Source organism: Channa argus, chromosome 6 (assembly GCF_033026475.1).
Source record: "Channa argus isolate prfri chromosome 6, Channa argus male v1.0, whole genome shotgun sequence".
Lineage (NCBI taxonomy): Eukaryota > Metazoa > Chordata > Actinopteri > Anabantiformes > Channidae > Channa > Channa argus.
In genome coordinates, this window is record NC_090202.1 from 12898863 (window position 1) to 12920438 (window position 21576).

Here is a 21576-nt window from a genome sequence, read left to right on the forward strand (position 1 = left end):
CCCGTGTGTGTGTGTGTGTGTGTGTGTGCGTAAGCCCCCTCTGTTACTCCCTAAGCTTCCCCAGCAGGTGGCTGCGGCTCACAAGCTGCAAGTCTCCTTTTAGGGAGCGCCAATATATGGAGACCCCAAATGTTCAACATTAAATAAGTTACTTAAAAAAGATGAACAAAACATGGTCAATAACAACAAGACCTTATGGAATATATAAACGTGTGGATGAACGCAGCCAAAATATTATATATAACCAGGAAATTGTTAAATTAGGTAATAGAATGTTCAAACATTGAGATATTTCACCCCAGTTGCCATTTTATTTCCCAATTATTCTTTTTGTTTGTTTGTTTGTTTGTTTGTTTGTTTGTTTGTTTGTTTGTTTGTTTGTATTTCATTCCAGACAGACTGGACAGAACCAACTAATTATGTTCAGCATTTTGCACAGGCCAAGCACTTGTTCTGAATGCTAAAAATAGTTTACACAGTTAAAGAGATTAAACTAGGTTTTAGTTAGTTAATTAATTAGTTGATTAAAATAGATTTTGCAATTAATTTGCATTAATGTTTAGTTCTCCAGCTGCTGTCATTTAATGTCGCAAACAATGATGTTTTTAAGTGTATCATAACCGCATTTAATGTAGTGTTAAAGATGGTGGTGAGACCAGCGATGTTGTTCGGCTTAGAGACAGTGGCTCTGAAGAAAAGACATGAGGCAGAGCTGGATGTAGCAGAGCTTAAGATGTTGAGGTTCTCTTTGGGAGTGACGAGAATCGACAGGATCAGGAATGAATACATCAGAGGGACAGCTCATGTTAGAGGTTTTGGAGATAAAGTCAGAGAGGCCAGATTGAGGTGGTTTGGACATGTTCAGAGAAGAAATTGTGAATATATCGGTAGAAGGATGCTGAAGTTGGAGCTGCCAGGCAGGAGGTCTAGAGGAAGACAAAAGAGGAGATTTATGGATGTAGTGACAGAGGACATGAAGTTAGTTGGTGTGAGAGAAGAGGATGCAGAGGACAGGGTTAGATGGAGGCACATCTAACCCTATCCACATTCACTGTCGCGAACAGCCGAAAGGAAAAGAAGAAAATAACCACATTTAATGTAAACACTAGAGCAGCTCTTCTTAAACCTCCTTAGGGCCCGGGTGCAACATGCTCAGGACCCACTGCAGTTTGCATATCGTGCTAACATTGGTGTGGAAGGTGCCATTTTCTACCTTTTGCACCAAGCCCATACACATTTGGATAAAGGAAGCAGCCCAGTCAGGATTCAGCCCCTTATTCTTACAAGACAAATTTATGAGAATGAGGAGCCAGTTCTGTATAACCATACACTTGGGCGGAGGGGAAATGGGAAAAGGAGCACAATGGTAGTGGATGGCGAGTAACAGTGAGTCTGTCTATTATATAATTATCTACTTATAACTATTTGTTCACAACATTAATACAACTCTAATTCCAAAAAAGTTGGGAAGATGTGAAAACATTAAAAAAAATCTCATCAACCCATATTTTATTTCCAGTAGAACATAAACAACATATAAAATGTTGAAACTGATACACCAGCAACACATCTTAAAAAAGTTGGAAGAGGGTGATGTCTACCATTGTGTACTATTCCCTTTTCTTTTATCAACTGTCTGGAAATGTGTGGGAAGTGAGGAGACCAGTTGCTGGAGTTTTAGAAGAGGAATGTTGTCCCATTCTTTTCTGATGCAGGATTCTAGCTGCTCAACAGTCCTGAGCCTTTGTTGCTGGATTTTTTGTTTAATGATGCGCCAAATGTTTTGATTTATGTTTTACACATCCTCTTGACCTTTTGGGAATTGTGGTGTACAATATTATACATATACTGCATAACACTGTCCATACACATACATACCTTGTTCCTGTTTTTATTGTGCATTTTGTTTGTTACATTGTCCCTTGTCCTTTATTCATTCTTTTCTTCACTGAATATAACTGACAGTATTTGATTGTTGTTGTTACTGACATGTATATGTGGTGCTATGCTGCATCTGGAATTCTAATTTCCCAAAAGGCATTTACCCAAGGGATTAATAAAGTTCTATTCTACTCTAAACAATGACAATGTGACAGTTAGCCAGCATGTACAAGACCCTGATACTGAAGCAGCTAATTGGAATTCAGCCATCATTCATTTTATAATTTATTTTTATTAGTTTCCTACAGTAACAACATGTCTTAAATGATAAAGGTCTATTTTTCTGTACAGCTATTGTCCAATGAAACATTATAGGCTTTAAGTCAATAGTACATGTCAATCCATCCATCTTCAACCTCTTATACTGTTCAGAGGGGCAGGGGGCTGGAGACTAGATGTCATTGGGTGAGAGACTGGATACACCCTGGACAGGTCACCAGTCGATCTCAAGGCGAACACAGAGAGGCCTACACAGACAGACAACCATGACATGCAACAAAGGTCACCTGGTCAAATTTAAACCAGGGACATTTACATTATAAGCATCTTTAACTATTCGACCACCAGACTTGTACACAGTTTGACTCTCTGTTATTCATCTACTAGATATCAGCATAAAACTACTTAAATTACTTTAAGTACCATATTATCGTACCATAGTATTGTGTTAGTGTGTGTCATGCGTACACAATGATTAGGTTCATTTAAGAAATATGAGTAAATAAAGCATATCAGAGGAGAAATGTTTGGAAACCTACAACTTTTCTAAATACACACATGCTGTAGTACAGAAAAATCTGATACTAGTGAATGAAGTAGATTTCCAATGGACACCATAGCTCTGCCGAACTGGACCAGTGAGTCATTGTCAGTCAGTGAGTCACAATATCACTTGATCATTCTGGTGACACACAAACGAATCGCTGTGCTGCGTTTTTCAATGCTTCTTTCTCTTATCATGTATATATGCATTTTTTATGCACCATTTGAATAATGTGTGGATGGAAAGTGGGTTCCAACATGTGCATGTGTTCATGAGGCGAGAAAGGAGTAGCAATTGTATTTGTGTGTGCGCGTGTCACACTGAATAGTTCACTTTCAAACAGTTTTCCTCACTGCAGGATTATCATATGCACAACACACTTCATTGTGTGCCAGTGGGTTACAGTTAAATGGATAGTGGATTGACTCTGAAGGACAGCCAAGCTGCTGCCTAACAATGGTTTGTTAGTGAATATTTGGAGAAAAGAAATTTTAGACAAGTTACATATTAAACGTTTCTGGCAGTGAATAAACAATAGTAAAGGGCTAATTCTCTGTTTTATAAACAGATAAACAGATATTAGGAGTTAAAGGACCCAATTAAGGAGATGGCAATAGGAGGTTCAAAGTAAAAGGGTATTTATTATAGGGAATTGGAGGGGGGGGGGACACAACTAAGACCTAAATATCAAAAGGGGAGGACAACTTAGATTGTGACTGTGCCAGGGGAGCAAGAACGCTGGTTATATATATATGTGGTTTGAATCCCTGGCCAACTGTGGCCTTTCTGTGGAGTTTAGATGTTCTCCCTGTGCTTGTGGGGGTTAGGATAATTGGTGACTCTAAATTGCTTGTAAGTTTGAATGTGAGTGTGAATAGTTGTCTGTGTGTGTGTGTGTGTGTGTGTGTGTGTGTGTGTGTGTGTGTGTGTGTGTGTGTGTGTGTGTGTGTGTGTGTGTGTGTGTGTGTGTGTGTCTGTGTGTTGGCCCTGAGATAAGACTGCCGACCTGTCCAGGGTATACCCTGAGTCTCTACCCAATGACAGATAGGCTCCAGCCCCCATGACCCTGAACAGTATATATGGTTATAGATAATGGATGGATGGATTCATGATACTAAATAAACTTGGAAACCAAACAATAAATAAACAATGTCATATGCTTACAGTCACAGGCTATATAGTTTTATTAACAGAAGGATTCTGATCTAGCTGAGCTGAATCCACCCTCAGTGCTGCTCTTCAGCTTATGCTAAAGCATATTACTGCCACCTTAAGAAAAAATAGTACGGTTCTCATTTTTACAAGATACTTCCCCGCTGTAAGGAGCTTGGCCTACAGGGTCAACTAAGGATGCACCCCGCTGTTTGCTTAGTGTCAGCAGGTATAGGCTTTAGCTCCCTGCAAAGGTTTAGTAGTAAAAGTTGTACATTGACAAGAAATCTGTTATTTCCTGGTAAAGCTATAACATGATGGTATTAAGGCTGTAGATTTTTGTGTGTATTTTGATTGTCTATAGGTGGGCTACAAGCAACAACTTTATCTTGTTATGTTACTCAGGCTGCCAGCAATATGCTGCTGTATGAAATTACTACAGCTAAAAATCCTTTACATTCACTGAACAATGACTATAAAAAATAAAGTGAATTCTTCTTGTACCTCAAGCAAGAAAGCCTGAGTCGACAGTTTTAGCAGCCTGAATGCACCATTACCTGTAATGTCAACAGTTTAAAAATAATTTAGACAAACAACAGTGAAAACCACTAATATGGGAGACAAGTGTTACCTTCTTGGTTGGATCCAAGAGTGAAGCAAAATTGAAACTGTGCTCAGTCAAGCCAAAGGAGTAGCCAGCCACATCTTGTCACTCAAAAATGAGTAGTATAAGCAGTTAGATTAATAAAATTGTGTTACCATCAAAACAGAATCATTATCCCACAACTTGACAGAGAAAAAACCCTTTTATGCTGTTAACTACATTGTAGGTGATTACTGGTTAATCAACTGCAATAGCTATTAATTTACATGTAAGGGGTAACTAACAATATTTCACAATTACAAATTACAAAATACAAATTACATGTACAGTAATCCTATTTTCATTTCACCGTGAATTTAACAATGCAAAAAATATAACAAGGATGGGCAAAGTACAATTTCTCATTGGGCAGGCAGTTGGCAAAAAAGTTCCAAAAACCCAAAGGGTTTGTGATTTGATCAATGGCTTCTCGTGGCCACATGTTGAAGCCTCCTGGACAAGACACTTAACTCCTAAGTAATGGTTCTGCCCCCAACATCATGGGATCGATAAAGTATGTTAAAACCAAAAAATACATTCTAAATGCATCATACTCATGTGCATTTCCTTCACTGCTCAGGTTTACCCAGAACTGTGGCTTTATTAAACAAGAAACCTGAATACTGTTAAATTGTGAATAACCAGTAATGACACATTTTAAGCTCTGTAGTGAAGCTAATATGCAATGTCACTGCAATAAAACACTGTTTCTTATTATTCAATGAAGCCCCCATATCTTCAAGTAGTTTTTAAATAATATAGATCACCTATGTTTCACCCACTTTCCTGCTACAATAAATATTCCTCTGATGACAATACCCATATCTGTGCATTTAAAAAAAGGTGTGCTTCTTTTCCAAAGCAGCCTGCCTGTTCTAACCTGCTGCAGTGAGGAGCAGGCATGCAAACCGAATGTAAACTGAATGTGGTCGTGATTTCTTTTTGAATTACACAGTAAGAATAATGTTGCAACCATGAATTTTCGCAAACTTCAGTTATGGTATGTTGTATACAGCATACCGTAGGTAAACAGTATTTACAAAACAAACCAAAAAGTTTAATATAGTATATTAACATAGTATTCCTATAAAGTGCCCTAGTGAGTAAGTACCCTTGTTCTCCACAGTAATTATTTCTTCTGTTGTACCTACACTTTAGTTTCATCAGCCAGGACCGAGTATGTTTGTTATTGGTACCTTATTTAACCATTGTATGCATTGTAAGTTACAGGCTGTTATAAAATTTAACCTAACTGTAAAGACCTACACGTCACCAGCTGAAGGGAAAAAAAAAAAAACGGGCACAAACTGGCACCAGTGAACTGATTTAATTACAAAGAGGAACCCACAGTGACAAAACAACAACAGCTACATACAAGAAGTTACTCTGTCGTAACCATGACGATTGCAAGATGTCAACCAGAGCCACATAAAAAAGACATATGACCAGGTGGTAATTTTTCATTATGTAACAAGGCAGACATCAACATGTTACCGAGCTAACATGGCTAGCAAGTTAACAGGAGTCTGTCCTAACTGTGTTTTTTTAGTCAGCCTGGTAACAACAGAGCCTATTTCATCATTTTCGAAAAATCTACAAGAGGCATAATTTAAACATGAGTGACAGCGTATGCCAGAGGGAAAGAAAAATACAAATAAAAACAAACCTTACACAAATATATAAAAATATGCCATTAAATTCATATCAACAACTGAGGACCAAGGGTGCACTATTTACAGAAGAAAGGCAATATATACCAATATTTACAACAATAAAGACTTCGTTCACATATGGGCATGAGGAGGTTACTTACACAATGCTGAGTTAAGAGTGATGATAGGATGAATCTAATGTGATGGTGTAAGACAACGTGCTTCATTCTCAATTCTGGACAAATTAACATAGAGTTTTACTTCATATCTAAAAGTGTTTGCATTTCTGTGTTTTTGTGTGCGTGCATGTAAGTCTAAGTCAAAACAACAGGTTCAAAAATGAATGTAAATGAATGAATGTAAATATGGTGCTGAAGTTATAATTAGTCATTTACGTGACTCTTTAGGATATGTACAAATATTTTTAAGGCAAATATCTTTCAGAAAATTAAACTTCCTGAATTTAAAGTTACTGACAAACCATTGTGGTATATCCAGAATACAGTTACTCATAAAATTGTAAATCTGGATACTAACTAGTACGTTACCCGGAGAAAATTTGTGGACACAACCCGTCTTTGAACCTTTTTTGCTGCCTCCTATGTTTCTTTAAATACCAAGTTTGTTAAGGTTCACAGAAAAAAATACTGACTCCATTCTGCAGTGAGCTCTTCATTCCTCTGCAGCCAGCATGGATATACAGCATCTTCATGGATAACTTAGCAGCTTGTGGCACTGAAAACAAATCATTTATTTTTTATGAATCAGACAGAAGGTCACAAAACATCTGCTACCTTAGTATTTCATTGTATTGAAAGAATAGCATCTGGGGGTATAATCAAATTAAGTTTCTTGTCGAGTTAAAAAAGAAACTTGGCTTCGCATAAAAAATTGAGAAAATCTTGGATGTCTGCATTTCATCTATACACCTTTTGTGGTTTAAACAAACAATATGCGTTGTGCAGGCATCAATTTTCTCACCTAATTCTCAACAAGAAAGAAGAAGGCAATTTTTCCAAAATGTCAAACTATGCACCTCTTGCTAAAATTCTTTCTCTGCTGCATTTTTCACAGGCTACCACAAGCCAACTGGAATTAACTTCAGTTGTGCAGAAAGTCACAAACACTTGTGCACTTATGGAGGATGCACAGCCTTTCCACCTTTACATTTACTGGCCTTAATCTGCTGACTGTTAGCCCCTTTCACTGAGCAAATAAGCCTAATCTGGATGGGTCTGGTAGTAGGAAAGCTGAGGTGAAGTGCCCAGATAGGTGGTTAAGGCGCAATGAGGTTTTTTAGGCTTGAACGGATCAAAGACGATCACTGCTTACTACCATGCCTGAAGCTAATGTTTGTGTGTGTTCGGGAATGTGTCTGCCTACAAGGACAGGTCAGTGTAATCCTTCACATCCACAGACATCTGCTGTAAGTTGAGGGAGAGATGACTTTTGACTGTGGGTGTGTTAAATGGTTTAACTTGTAGCCCTCTGAAGCCACGTGCAGGTGCTCAGTGTGTACCACATGCACCCTACTGCCACACTTGTTCTCTAACAGTCTGATACTGAATACTGAATTCAATGTTGGTGTGTTTTTGTGTGAATCTTAGTGGTATATTTGATGTGACAAAGATGCCACAATACACACTGTGGGGCTGACATGTGAAATATAGAGCATATCAAACCTAAACAGGCAACAGCGTAAGTATGTGCTCTGGTTAGATACCTAAAGCACATTTAGGGATTTAAAAGCTGCATCAGTTTGCAGTCTGCAATGTTATCCAGTGACAAAAATATGTCCTCCACATCTTTCCTCTTCTGGTCCTATCGCTCTTCATTTATGGAGCCACATAACTTCAAAACAAGAAACCTGTCTTATGTTTTATACCAAACCACAAGTAGACTCTATCGATACACCCTTAGTGTGCATGACTGTCTGCCTGCCTGAGCTAAGCTACACTGGTTTATCTGCTATTGTAAATCAAGTCAGGGCCTCTTTGCTCTTCAGCTCCAAAAAGAAAATAAAGAAAGAAAAAAAGTGAAAGCTACAGTTTCTATAAATTAAGTGCTGTAAAAGAAGGCGCTAAAATCAAAACCATAAATACTGTACACAACTTTAATCTGCACAGCCCATAGCATCCCCCTTCAAAGAGTCTGCTATAGAAATCAGCAACACCACTCACAATTTCCTTCCTCCTGACAGAACGCTCAATACATTTAAATTTAATGGCAAAATAAATCTTTTCAGATCCCTTAATGTAAATATTTAAACACATACAAGGCTTTGGCATAGTCATGTTAAAGAGGAATTTCTCCAGTGCACTTTTTTCTACCAACAGTGGGACAATAATTCATCTGTGTTCATGTCGTCTTAAACTGGCTGAAAAAATGAAATAAGAAAAACTAATATAATGTCATAACCTGTTGAACACACATTTTTGTTTTTGTTTTTTTCTACAAATGTTTTCTGATTTTGTGAGTGAAGGTTGTGCAATAATGTATGTGACTGTATGCATGTAATTATAATTTTAATTGATACCCTTGCCATTTTGCACTTAAAGATGCTCTTATTCTCTCGTTTCCTATTGGAGAAAAGATGATTTCAGCAGTCTCACATCTATAAGCAATGATGGTGGAGTAATATTACAGCCCTGCTTGAGGCAGAAAAAAATAGATCCCACATCAGTCATTAGTGGCTGCTTTCCAGACTGGACCAATTAGACTTCGTCCTTTACTCCTTTAAAAACTCACATGTCAAATGTCAACTCTAGCTGCAAAAATCAACGCATCAACCTTCATTCTGTGTTGGTGTGTTTCACTCAGTTACAACGGATACATCTTCACACAGTATATGTTGTCATGACAACTCTTTTTGAGGCATTTTGTATAAACTCAGGTTAAGATGATGTGATGGAGTTAGACAATGTCCGAATTCTCAAAAAAGTTCCAAAAACATAAACATGCTTCACTCACGTCTAGGTTCACTTAAATGTCCTCCTGTGCAATGACATTCCACACAGTCCAAGTCCACTTCCTACTTTTTCCCCCCACTTGATCTCAGGCTGAACTAACAACCATCTGTCAACCATCTGCCAGTTTTGAAGGCAGCTTGGCTTCACTTTTCCTTCACTTTTTGTTTCTTGAAGACTCAGGTTTTAGGACAAACAAAATACACACGCACAGACATCACTCAGTGAGGAATAATGCACACTGTTAGAAATATTGACACAAAAAAAAACTAGGGTTGAAGTGATCATAATTATTAGGCAGCCCAGCAGGAAGTTGCCATATTTGCACATAGAGACTGGTGGACCGAGCAGAAGACCAAAACAACAACACCAAAAAGTGAGGAATCAGCTTGGGGGAAAATGACAAAAGCATGTGTGCTGTTCTGAGCTAGAGGGAGTTTTGGGTGGGTTGTTCAAGCTGGGTGAGTTGACTGTCTCAGACCCTCCAAAGCAAAAGATGGTTGGTGCTGTCGTCTCGCCCGACTGTTTCACTGCTATTGGTGAGTCTGAAGTCCTCATAGCCATCGCCACCAGAAATGACGAGATGGTTGGTTTTTGCAGGGATGTGGGCGGAGGCTCTGCGACGTGCAGAGTCATGCCTTTGGAGGCCCCTTTCAAGTGTGCCGCCACTCTGAGAATGGTTGCCTAGAAACAAGGGAAGAGGAATCAAATTTAGGAAAAGCGTGTTTTAATTCAGCTTTCTCTTTTTGTTTCTGCAACCATTTCTGCTGCAAATTTAGAATAAAGCACAGAGAAACAAACGTGTAGGCCACTTATGTGTATAAAAATAGATTATTGTTTGCTAAAAATGTCTATAAAAAGGCTGAAAACCTGTGGAGTCAGTTGTTGGAGGAGGGAAGTTCATGTCAAACCCTTCTGGCAGTTCAATTGTTGTGAGGAACCGAACATGCCCTGTGTGCCCATGAGCTGACCCCATTGGCACCAGGGGAGATTTCAGTGTCCCAGCTCCAGTTCCTGAGCTCACAGCTGGAATCACCAGAGTAAGGACAACCCCTGAAGTAGAAAACCATCTTTAAATAATCTTTGGATTTGTTTAAAAGGAAAAAATATTGGTAAAAAAGAAATAAGCTCACACACGTACACACAAATAAAATGGTATCAGTCTCCTGAGCATAACTAAACACTGACTGCTCGTGAAAATATTTTTTTAAATTGGCATCTTCAGAACTTTGACGCACTGGCCACAAAAGTGCGAATGTACCTGCACTGGTGCCAATCCACAGCAGATCCTTACAGGCCAACAGTGCTGTGATTCTCAGACAAGCAGCCTTGTGTTGTCTGATGATTGCATCTGCACCTGAATGGTAGAAGGGAACATAGTGACATGGAGGGTGATGAATGGGGTTGGAGTTGACAATTTAGGAAGCACTAAGAGGAAACTAAGATGTATATGTGCATTCAGACTTCCTGGTGAGCTTCACCTGCGAGCATCTTGTGCACAGCAGGTGCCACATCCACCTCTGTCAGGCTCTCCCAGGTCTGAGCATGGTACAGCTTGACCTGTGCGCTGCCTTGCAAAGCCAGCCACACACCCTGACCATATGCCACCATGCACGTCACGCATCGACTGCTGTCTGTGCCCACCTGGAACCAGTGCTGGTATGGAGGAGGGAAGAGATGGTGGTAAGTATTGTACAATTGTACTCTAATCTATAGTCTGTCTTTTATTTCCTTTCTCCACCTACCTCTTGTACCAGTGTAGTTGTGTTAATAATAAGGACTCTGTTCTGTGAGCCACACCAGAGTTTTCCTCCTACAGGAACCATTTTGGTGACTGGACTACTGGGCGTGCCCAGAACTAAAGTCTGAGAAGACTGAGGGTCCCAGAAACTACCTGCAGATTGACAATGACATTTATAGTTATTTTTAAAAGGCAAAATAAAGACATAAACATAATCAAATTCTCTTCTCTTACTTTTTATCTCATCCTGAACAAGTGTGTTGTCACTAGCAAAGCTGCACGGTTGCAGCAATTTTAACTACATTTTGCAGAGAGAGAAAGCACTGTACAACCTAAGAGACAACATTTTGCCTGTGGTGGAAACAGGCTTCCATTAGAAACAGCGACGTGTCTTTTTAAAAACCTTCTTTGCTCCAGGCTCTGAGATTACCTGCTTCCCTCTGATAGACAATCACGTCTCCATTGGCCAAGGACACAAACACTTTGTTGTCGAAATACCTAAAGCATGTCAAAGAAAGTAGGGATGTAGGAAATAATAAACACAAATGATTCTTTCTAAACTGTCATGCATGCACGAGAAAATATACAGTTTGCAGACACATGAAAACAGAGACACAGGCCAAAGACTCACAGTATACAGAGGATGGAAGCTGAGTGTTGCATCTTCATGCTGTTTTTACGGTTGCGGATGTTGTCTGAAGACTGGTACACATGGATGCTAAACAGAAACATTATCAGTACACAAGCAAGCACGCAAGATATTCCTATGTGAAAATTGATTTGTCAGTGTGAAGGTTTAAGTGTACAAGGCTTCTGGTGATTTAAAACGTTATCTGAAAGTTTGCAATACTTTTGATTGAACAAACCACTTTCAAAACCAAAAATACAATCTGAGTGAGATTGTGTTATTAATCACTCACCATCCATCCTCGGTGCCCAGCCAGACTGAGCTCTGGTACGCCTCAGGGTCAATGCTGAGCAGGTCCTCTAGACTTGCTCTGGTAAAAGAGCCCCGGGAGGAACGGCGCATTGCACGTCCGTCCATGGGGCTCTCTGCCTGACCTCGACTTCCTCCACTGACCCCTAACATCCCTGGTGCTCCATAGGAACTTGCTGCGGGAAACTCCTGCTCCTCCTCACTGCTGGTGGTCTCTGTAGCCATGTCCTTGGAGCCTGAACCCTCATCATCTTAGAGGGAGGTTAAAACAAATTGTGAGACTGACAGAAGTGTATAATTTTGTGTGTGCTTGTAACTAAAGGATGCGTTTTCACTCACGGCCATAGCTGGACGAGATAGTGGAGTGACTGGCCTGACTCTGTAGCGTGGAAGAAGGACTGGGTGAATCCTCGTCGTCTGTGTCATCACTGTCAAAAGGAACCAGCTCTCCCCCTGGTCCTGGAAACAGTCAAACAGCTCATAAGCCACATGAATCACACAAGTGCTGTGATTTATTGAGTTTAAGAGAAAAGTGCTTATACAGGTAGACTTCAAGGCAACATATTTAAGAAATGCCCACTACCACACAGTGCATGTTTATACCTGTAGGCTGCTCTCTTAGCTCTAGTGATGTATGAGAGATCGATATATGGAGCTGCTGCTGGGTGTGACCCGGTGCTGCAGAGCTAGGGGCGAGGGAGGGCTCTGATCCACGCTCCCTGAGAGGTGAAGAGCGACTAGTTAATGGCAGGAAGTGAGTCAGGTATGGTCAGGGAATGGCTAAATGACATATTGACAAAGCCCATGACACTAATAAGGACTGGCAACTTGTTAAACTAAACCAACTCAAATATAGGCTTGATAATGAATGTAATAATAATGTGTGTGTCTGTTCTAACCTTCCTTTAAGTCCAGGTACAGCAGCAATACAAATAATCCTTGCGGAGCAGACAGCGATACAGGCCTCCACTGTGGGCTCATCTTTGATGTTTAACAGACAAACCTGGAGAGGGAACATATCACTGCATCAGTCATAGTCATATTCAGCGTTGCAATTTGGAACATCCGTTTTTTGTCAATGATACCGTCAGTGATTTATTGACACATTTGAAGTGTTTTCTCACCTGTCCTACATATCCATCGCTGTTACATACCCAGACTTCACAGCCACTGTCAGGACAGCTGTGGCTGGGAGAGGCACATGAAAACTAGACACAAAGAACAAAGGATGAATGACAGTTTCATGAACTCATAATAATATGCCATTATTATTGGCACTCACCTGCATTCCACTACGTGTCTTCATAATAGGAATTGCCTTCAGGAACTCTGGATCCCACTGGTCTTTATTCATAGCTTTAAAAAACATGCAAGATGATTAAAGTATCAGAATGATGATAGAATAAGCACAACATTTAAAGTTAAATTAATGTTGCACATTGTTGTCTAAAATAACTGCTGCCAGTCCCTTTTATCAATGGTCAACAAACTTCTGCCTTTTTTTAAAGCTTATTCACTAACCTAACTTCTTCTTGGCTTCCTCAAAAGCCTGTTCAAAGTTGGAGCGAACGTCAGGTGAGGTAAACTCGAAGATAAAGCTGCTCTCAGCCGAGGCTGTAGTAAACTCCAGCTTTGTGGGCAGGAAGGTCATACTGAAGGCCAAGGACTGTTTCTCTGACAGGTCCCTATGCACAGATGCCATCAGATCCTTTATTACCTCGTCTAGAGACTGAGACACATGGAAATGAAACAGAACACACAAAAAGTTACTTAACGTGCAGGTTCTCTCGTCGCTCTTGTTGCACTTATGAGATGAATTACTAGGACTGATGTGCACAAGGTTGAAGGAGTTGTTAGAAAATGACAATGAAAGCAGCTAAGAAAATCTGAGTTTTAAATCATAAAGGCTAACAAAACGCTTGTTTATTTATGGCTTTTTGCTTCAAAAGCCTGCTAGACATTTTTGATATTGTGATATTGGGACAAAGGAAGGAAGACTTAAGACAAGAATAGTGCCGCTAAAACACAAGGCTCCTGTTTGCACGTGTGTTGGTCCACGGTACCTGGTGGGGGAAGCTGAGCGTCTCAGACAGTTTGCTGATCTGCCCCAGTGTGCTGAGATCTTCATCTAACCGGCTTATCATTTTCTGGATATTCTCCTTGTTAGTTGCCTGAGTAGGGCCTGCAGAGAAACATACCAACCATTAAAATCCAATATCCATATCTTACCAAAAGGGCTCATGTAAAATGGTTAAATGGTTAAAACGTTTATACTGTTCCAATGACTTTGATTACATAATTGAAATATAAATAAGGAAAGCTCATAGCAAACTATAGAACAATATATTACTTCTTGTTTACTGGTGCACATGTACGCACAAAGAGAAGAATAAGCAAAATGCTTCGTAAGGCTAAACGATGCAGCAAATCAAGGGCCAGCACTGATCAGCAGTATGGGATTCTTACTTTTCACAACCTCCACATCCTCTAGAGGAAGTTTCCACAGGAACTTGTATTTACTGGATGTATCGATCACACTCGCAGCAGAGTATCTGAGTTTGAGAAAGCAGCAGAGGAAGAGATAATGATAGGTCGGCGAGAGAAGGGTGTGATAGAGAAAAAACAGGTAAAAATGATCACGCATTTTGTCAAAAGAAGCTGAAATCTCTTCATCTATCTGTTCCTTAACTAGGGGTAGTGTATTGAAACTATATGATGATATGTCCTCCTCCATCAGCGAGTTATAGTGGATATAGGGAAATGTGAGCGATACATACAGGCTCATGGAGCTGCGTCTTAATGAGCCAGACTTCCTCTTCAGAGTGGTGCAGATGATCAGATCACTGAAGAGGAAGAGAGAACGGTCTTTCTTCCCAGCCACTGTCTTCTACAAAGCAAAGAAAACACAACCAGGGGATAAAATAATAATGTGGTGTAAAAATGTACTGACGTTGCCAGGTCATGTCACTTTATTACAAACATTCAGAATTTTCTTTTTCGTTTTCTGTATTTTCTTACCGCTTCCATGACAATTTCCTGTCGCAAGAATTTCCTCTGAGGGTTCAGAATCTAACACAAAAACACAGATACAGAAGGAGATACGTGAGCATAAAACACACACACACACACACACACACACACACACACACACACACACACACACACACACACACACACACTTTATTAAATATCTCACATTTTCCACTCCTTCTATATGTGCCTCAATCTCCTGAATGACTCTGGCCTCCCTCTCTGCCTCCTCAGCTGAGCGCCGGCCCTTATTGATCCTCTCAGCCAGTCTCTTGATGTCTCTCTGGGCATCCAGGAGAAGTGGGTGGTCTGGGTGATCCTCTGAAGTGTGTTTGAGCAAGTCCTAAATGAACCAACACAAACACAGCATAAGCTTCTCATTCCTAAACAGAGAATAAGGATAATTACAGCACACAGCTCCAGCACCTCCAAGACCCCTATCAGGGTAAGTAGTTAAGATAATGGATATTGTCCATAACTCACCTTAACCAGAAGCTCATATCGGGGAATCCTCTGCACCGGTTTAATCATCAGATCGCCCAGAGCCTGTTTTTCCTTGTTCTCACGCATGTTTTGCTGTGGTTGTGAAAGGAAAGAGGAGAATGGAGATAGAACACCAGCACAAAAGAGTGTGAAAAAAATAAAAATAAAAAATCAACAATTTATTTTTAAGTGGACTGTCCCCATATCAGGCCAGTGTTGCACTTCACATCTCGACCACAAGATGGCGAAGTGGTAGCACACTGAAAACCATGCCTGGCATGAATCCCATTGTGGGTCTAGCAGGATGAGGACTTGACAGCTTGTTGTCATCAACTTGTGCAGCTTTTCCGCTGCACACATATTTATTTTATGATGGAACTTGACAGTGTTAGTGTTTCTCACCTAACATTCTACCTCAATATGCTGCTAAAATTTCCTGGGCTTTTCAAGTCAAACTAGCTAGAACATTAAAAGAAAAACTTATAATTTTGAGTAAGTTCAAGGACAAATGTAACTTTCTCCAATTTAGCTCAAGAATTTAATACCACTTGAATAAAAGCAGTTTCCAGGCCATATGGCAGAACAGCCTCCCAGCTTAGTGTGAAAATGAGTAGCAGTCGCAGGAAGCACAAACACTCATAACGAAATCTAATTTTAACAACTGTATTAAAGAAGCCTCTTCGTTATGGCAATGATAAAGATAAAATGCAGATACAAACTCCTCTTGGCAAATTTCAGGATCTGTTGCGGAGTTTTAGACTCTAAACTGCTGGTTTAAGGACAAACATACCAGACTGCTTTCCAATTTTTCCTAAACAAGCTCAAAGGAGCAGCTGCTCAGATGAAACAGGACATCCTGTTCAACTCAGTTCAACACTCACCTCCAGAAACTTGTGAAACGCTGGCTTGGCTTCCTTAGCAATCCTCACAGCATCTTTAGCATTGAGAAAGTTGTCGATGTATGCAGAATACATATTAGCTAGAGCCTCCTTGGAGAACTGGAGCAAAGAAATAGAAAAGGGACAAAGAAGTTAGTATGTGCTAAATTGTGTATTTTGTTAGAGCCAATTTAAAATGTGATAGCAGAAGCTTGAAGTTGGTAGGTATGTGGTCTCTTTATATAATTTCTAATTGTATATATTTCGTTATGTCATCTTGGACTTTCAGAACACAGGATGAGCATGGTTTTTATAATTATTCATTCTTTTCATGAAACAAAAAGATTAATTCATAAATCAAGCAGGATAAATATTTAGCAATATTTCACTGAGGATTTTTTTTCTATGTATTACCCTTTATTGCATTTTTTGGTTTTGTCTGTTGCCCATTGTGAAGGTTAGTGACTCTGTAACAATTACACACTCAACTAATTAATTACAATTAAACAAAAAGCTGATAAAATTAGTCAGTATAGCTGCTAACTAATAAATGAGACACTTGGTTAATTATAACTCCTTGATTTTCAGCATGTTATAGTTGTTACTGCACAGCCGATTCAAAGTAAAAGCAAAAAAAGATGCAATTACAGGGATTATCAAAGAATCCTTGGCGGTAGGGGTTTTCAATTTGTTTTGGCTGCCATTAGAAAAGTCTCTAAGGGCAACAGTCTTTTTTCTCTCTCACTCAAACACAAATAGAAACACACAGACACACAGACACACACACACACAGTCAGATGAATCAGCCTGACCCGCTTCCTTTTCAATTGCTTTTTTTCCAATACAGGTGAGAAGAATGAGAGCGTGCTAAAAAAGGACATAAGCAGAGAGAGCATTAACAGAAATTAGGCCCAATGTGGCATCTCATCTGACGTCACAGAGTAACTGGCTTTTCAATCCTTTCATGATATAACCTGACCCACTTCTATTCATCACTGCCTTTCTCTCTTTCACTGCCTTTTTTGTCATCCATCTCCCAGTGTCCTTTTCTTGCTCTATCTTTCCTCTTCTCGTTCTTTGAGGAACAGTAGACAGAGGATTTAAGCCTGGGGGGGAATGTGAGGATTAGTCAGAGCAGGACAGTGGATACTAATGTGTTTCAGGAAAGTGAACGCTGTCTCCTAGAAATTATGTTTTTACAGTGCTAATTGGTTATATCCTAATTATATTGTGACACATGATCAAAGCCTGGATTACACTCACAGATGACACTACAGTATCACAAAAAGCTGAGTCAAGCGCTGTGAGCACCTGACCCTAACAATAAGTATTTCTTTTTAGTGGTTTTAGGATTTTAACTATGATTTTATTGTTAGTATTTGTTCTATATTTACAGTAATCAGCACTGGTTGATTAAAAGGGAATCTTGGTAAGTGGTTTTATTAACAATTGTATTAACAATAACATTACTAAACCCCTAGATGTGACTACAACTTGATTAAATTTGCTGGACTGAAAACACATTGAGATGCAGCAAAAAAACAAGTCTGACATGGTGTTTTGTCAAAATTATGTTACAAAACCCCAAACTGTTTAGATACTGAAGTAATTTGCAACAACATACAGTCTGAACCTGTGTATCATCTATATCATGGACATATTTAAAAACAAACGTATCGAAGTGTACCACAAGATATAATCCATCAGAACTACAGTGTAGCATTACCATGAATATGGAATTATTATTATGAAAATGTAAATATTAAATTCAGTTGATCTGTTTCTTACTTTGTCTTAAATTTATTTATCATACTGGACCAAAACAATTAAGCACAATGTGATATCTTTTTGTTTCAAACACTGCAAACCTAGTTTATCACCTGCCACTTTAAACAACAAAGAGCTGAACAAAACATTCTGCCCCGTGTGAGGCTCGAACTCACGACCTTCAGATTATGAGACTGACGCGCTGCCTACTGCGCCAACGAGGCTTGAAAGCCAAACCCGCTGCAGCCGCTTTAAGGATCTGCAGTGGGAGAGCGGGTGGGGATAGAGGAGTGGGGGAGGGAGGCTCGGTCTGAGCAGAGTTTCAGGAATAAACAACCCCTACACACTGAACAGGAAAAGGTTTCACAATTTAAGGGAAGCGTTTATTATGAATTTATGAATGTATTACATGATGTATGAAGTATTAAAGTTATTATTAGTCATGTATTTTTTTAATGTAATGCTTTGCCCCCGCTGTTATCTAGTGTTTTTTTACTGTGATTAGAGGTGATGAGTGTGATGACAATAGTATTAGCATAGCAAGAAACTAACCAAAAGTTGTGGCCACAGCACATTCGGCTCTTTGTAAAGGAGCTAGGATCTTCAAGCACCTTCTCCAATGAAGACCAGACTGATACTAGCTTAAAACATGTCAAAACCGTCAGCCAGGATAGAAATTTCCCTCTCTTTTATTCTCCAAAATTAAAACCTAACATTTAGCCCTGACACTGATGTTTTAGAGCACTGCGTTCTACATTCAGGGTCACCCTGAGGTCATGGGAAATTTTAAACAGGTCGCTGAGTGGTCATCGGAAAAAGAAAAAATGAAACTAACACTGCCAACTATAGACCAACTCTTAAAAAAAAAAAAACAGTCCTCCCTGCTGTCAATTTTTCTTTTAAAAGACTGTTAGTTCATACAAGCTTTACTCCACAGTAAATATGTATAAATATGTTTGTTGCGGCACATTAGATCACAAAAGTTCATGACAGATATTTGGAATTAAAATTTAAAATACAATTTTTAATGAAGTACTATGAAAACATATGTCTCCTGAAAAAAGCAAAAAACTATTTGGAAAAACCTCCAGAGCTTTTAAACTGTCTGCTAATAAACCCAATTAAAAGTTTTGGACATCACATGTTCTTCTTCTGGGTAATTAGTCGCAAAGAGAAGAAATACACACAGTGTGTGTGTACTGTACACAGTGTGTACTGTACACAGTATGTGTGTACTGTACTGTACTGTACCTTTCAAGTTGCCCACTGAGTCTAACTAAATAAAAATGTTAGGATTTCTCGCGACTCACACACAACAACCTCACTCTTTTCAAGACTCTATTGAGTAAAGTTAGGCAATTACTACTTGCTGGAACTACCTCACAGTCTTTCCACCTTCAGACTAACAGAAACAATATTTCTAACTCAAACATATCCTTATGCTTCCTATAACATTTTGTTACTGGCCTACAGTAATAAATACAGTGACACTAGCCTGGATAATATATATAAAAGGATACACACAAACATACATTTATAAATGTTGGTAAGTTTCATATGTGTTAGGAACCTGTTTGTGTGCCTTTAAAGAACAATCCTTTCCACTCTAAGTCGCGATCATCTCTACTCACTGATTGGATGAGGAGGTGTCCAATGGTCTGCCTATCGTGCCACTGACTGAGGCAGCCAGCGACCTGCTCCAGGAAGTCCTCATGGTGCTCGAGGATCTCTGGAATCTGGTAAAACATCTCGTCAACCAGGAGAGGGTCCACTATAGACCCACTGTCTGGCTGCTTGAGAGGACGCATGTAACCCTGAGTGGACACAACCAGAATATGTATGAGATTAGTTCAAAGTTTAGCTCAGATGTGATGAACCTGCAGCTTGTGACAATGGCAACTTTTAGGACAAAATCAGAGCAAATAATAGTAACAATCATGTGTGGATTTAAGTCAAGTAGCACTAAGAATAATTTTAATCCTGTTATGTGACAGAAAACGTGTCAGTACAACATCAAGATTTTGAATAAATTTACAAAATATACAATATCAAATGTGAATATTCTTAAATACATTTACCATGATTTACGGATTTTTTTAAACAAATCTCTATATTCAGATAATCATGATTTCAAATTGCTTCAGTATTTTCTCATTTGTAAAATTCTAAAAAGATTTTTAACACTAGAAATCAGGAAGAAGCTAGTCATTTTAACTTTGTCCAAAGTGAAATATTTCATCTACTTTTACAAAAATGTCACAAAATTCTCTACCTCTAAGAAAATCAAATTCACGCTTGACTAAATAAATAAATGTTAATAATAATTTTTAATTGTTAATAATAATAATAGTTGAGTATGTTCCATTCATTTAACATTTTCTAAAAACTATGCTGTAATTTTCAGTCTGTTATGTCTGATCTACACTACACAGGGAAAAGCTGCTTTACCAATGTAAATGGTCTACAATTGGTAAATGGTCGGCACTTCTATAGCGCTTTTCTACTTATTGGCCCTCAAAGCCCTTTACTCTGCTTCTTATTCACCCATTTGCACTCACAATCACACACACTCACACACCGATGAGGGAGCTGCTATGCAGCCGGCCAACGCTCACCAGGAGCAACTAACTGGGGGTTCAGTGTCTTGCTCAAGGACACTTCGAAATGTGACCTGAGGAGTCGGGGATTGTGATTCAACCAACAACTGTGCTCCGAACTACATTCCTGCGCCACAGTCGCCCACACACGTGTGTTATGTTTCTGTCACTAAGAGGGAGAAACAGGGGGTGGTGGAAAAAGGGAGGAAGAAGGATCATCTGGACAACTTGGTTACCAAAAATGTTACTATTAGTTATGATGGCTATGAGTTTTATGAGCATTTGTATACACTACAGTTACTGCAGTTCCATTACACATCACTGACAAACCCACACCATCTTGAAAAAACATAATAAGTGAGCTGGTTGACATGTCCTTCAACAATTATCCTTCCATCTATCCACAGTGTCTATGAATCCATCATTCACCAACTTTGCCTCACATTTATAGTCAACATCATTAACATGTCGGGGTATAGATTCAGTCAACACATTAGTAAGTTAGTTATATTTGAAATATTTTAGAGTGTAAATGTGAAACAGTTTTTATTTTCTTTCATATATTTTGTCTTGAAGATGCGTTACATAAGGGCTTAGTAATTTCCTGGAATTTTATCTGACAGGGAAGCAGCTGGATGGGATGGCCACATATAATTTGTTAAAGAGAGTGATGCTTTCAACTGAATGGAATTTCAAAAGATTAATGACAGGTTGATGTCACTGGAACAGATCTTTTCTTTGCTTATTAAAAGCAAGGTTAGCGTCTCACCCTAAAGACCCTAAAGATTGGCTTATAGTCACTTAAAAAAAAACAAGTAATCAATGAGACAAGAACCACATTAACAATTAGTTAACTAATACAATGAATTACAACAGTATTCACTGGAGTAGCAGTTAGTTGTGTGCTGTTTTCAGTATCCCCTTCTATTAAATATGTACCAATATTTATTACCATTTATTGATAAAAACACTGTAGAATGCAGCTGTTTTGTCCGCAGATCTCAAAAAGGTAAATGTCTTGTCAGG

General features: G+C 39.1%; 1 protein-coding gene and 1 non-coding gene across 2 annotated transcripts in view; both read right to left on the bottom strand.

Moving 5' to 3' along the window:
* Positions 1–5811: 5811 nt before the first annotated feature.
* LOC137128517 (rho guanine nucleotide exchange factor 17-like) overlaps positions 5812–21576 on the bottom strand; it is a 54564-nt gene continuing 38799 nt past the window's right edge. Inside the window, exons 3-24 of the mRNA XM_067506677.1 lie at positions 19585–19767; positions 16190–16306; positions 15309–15401; positions 14992–15168; positions 14814–14864; positions 14573–14682; positions 14262–14347; positions 13859–13977; positions 13317–13524; positions 13078–13151; positions 12920–13003; positions 12695–12798; positions 12399–12514; positions 12135–12254; positions 11779–12046; positions 11490–11576; positions 11289–11356; positions 10863–11011; positions 10599–10773; positions 10379–10474; positions 9988–10170; positions 5812–9801 (exon numbers count right to left, since the gene is read on the bottom strand). Of these exons, the coding sequence (XP_067362778.1) occupies positions 9593–9801; positions 9988–10170; positions 10379–10474; positions 10599–10773; positions 10863–11011; positions 11289–11356; positions 11490–11576; positions 11779–12046; positions 12135–12254; positions 12399–12514; positions 12695–12798; positions 12920–13003; positions 13078–13151; positions 13317–13524; positions 13859–13977; positions 14262–14347; positions 14573–14682; positions 14814–14864; positions 14992–15168; positions 15309–15401; positions 16190–16306; positions 19585–19767 (2877 nt within the window). The 3' untranslated portion in view covers positions 5812–9592. The remainder of the gene's footprint in view (positions 9802–9987; positions 10171–10378; positions 10475–10598; positions 10774–10862; positions 11012–11288; positions 11357–11489; positions 11577–11778; positions 12047–12134; positions 12255–12398; positions 12515–12694; positions 12799–12919; positions 13004–13077; positions 13152–13316; positions 13525–13858; positions 13978–14261; positions 14348–14572; positions 14683–14813; positions 14865–14991; positions 15169–15308; positions 15402–16189; positions 16307–19584; positions 19768–21576) is intronic.
* trnam-cau (transfer RNA methionine (anticodon CAU)) lies at positions 18105–18177 on the bottom strand. The gene has a single exon. It is a non-coding gene; the product is annotated as a tRNA-Met (tRNA).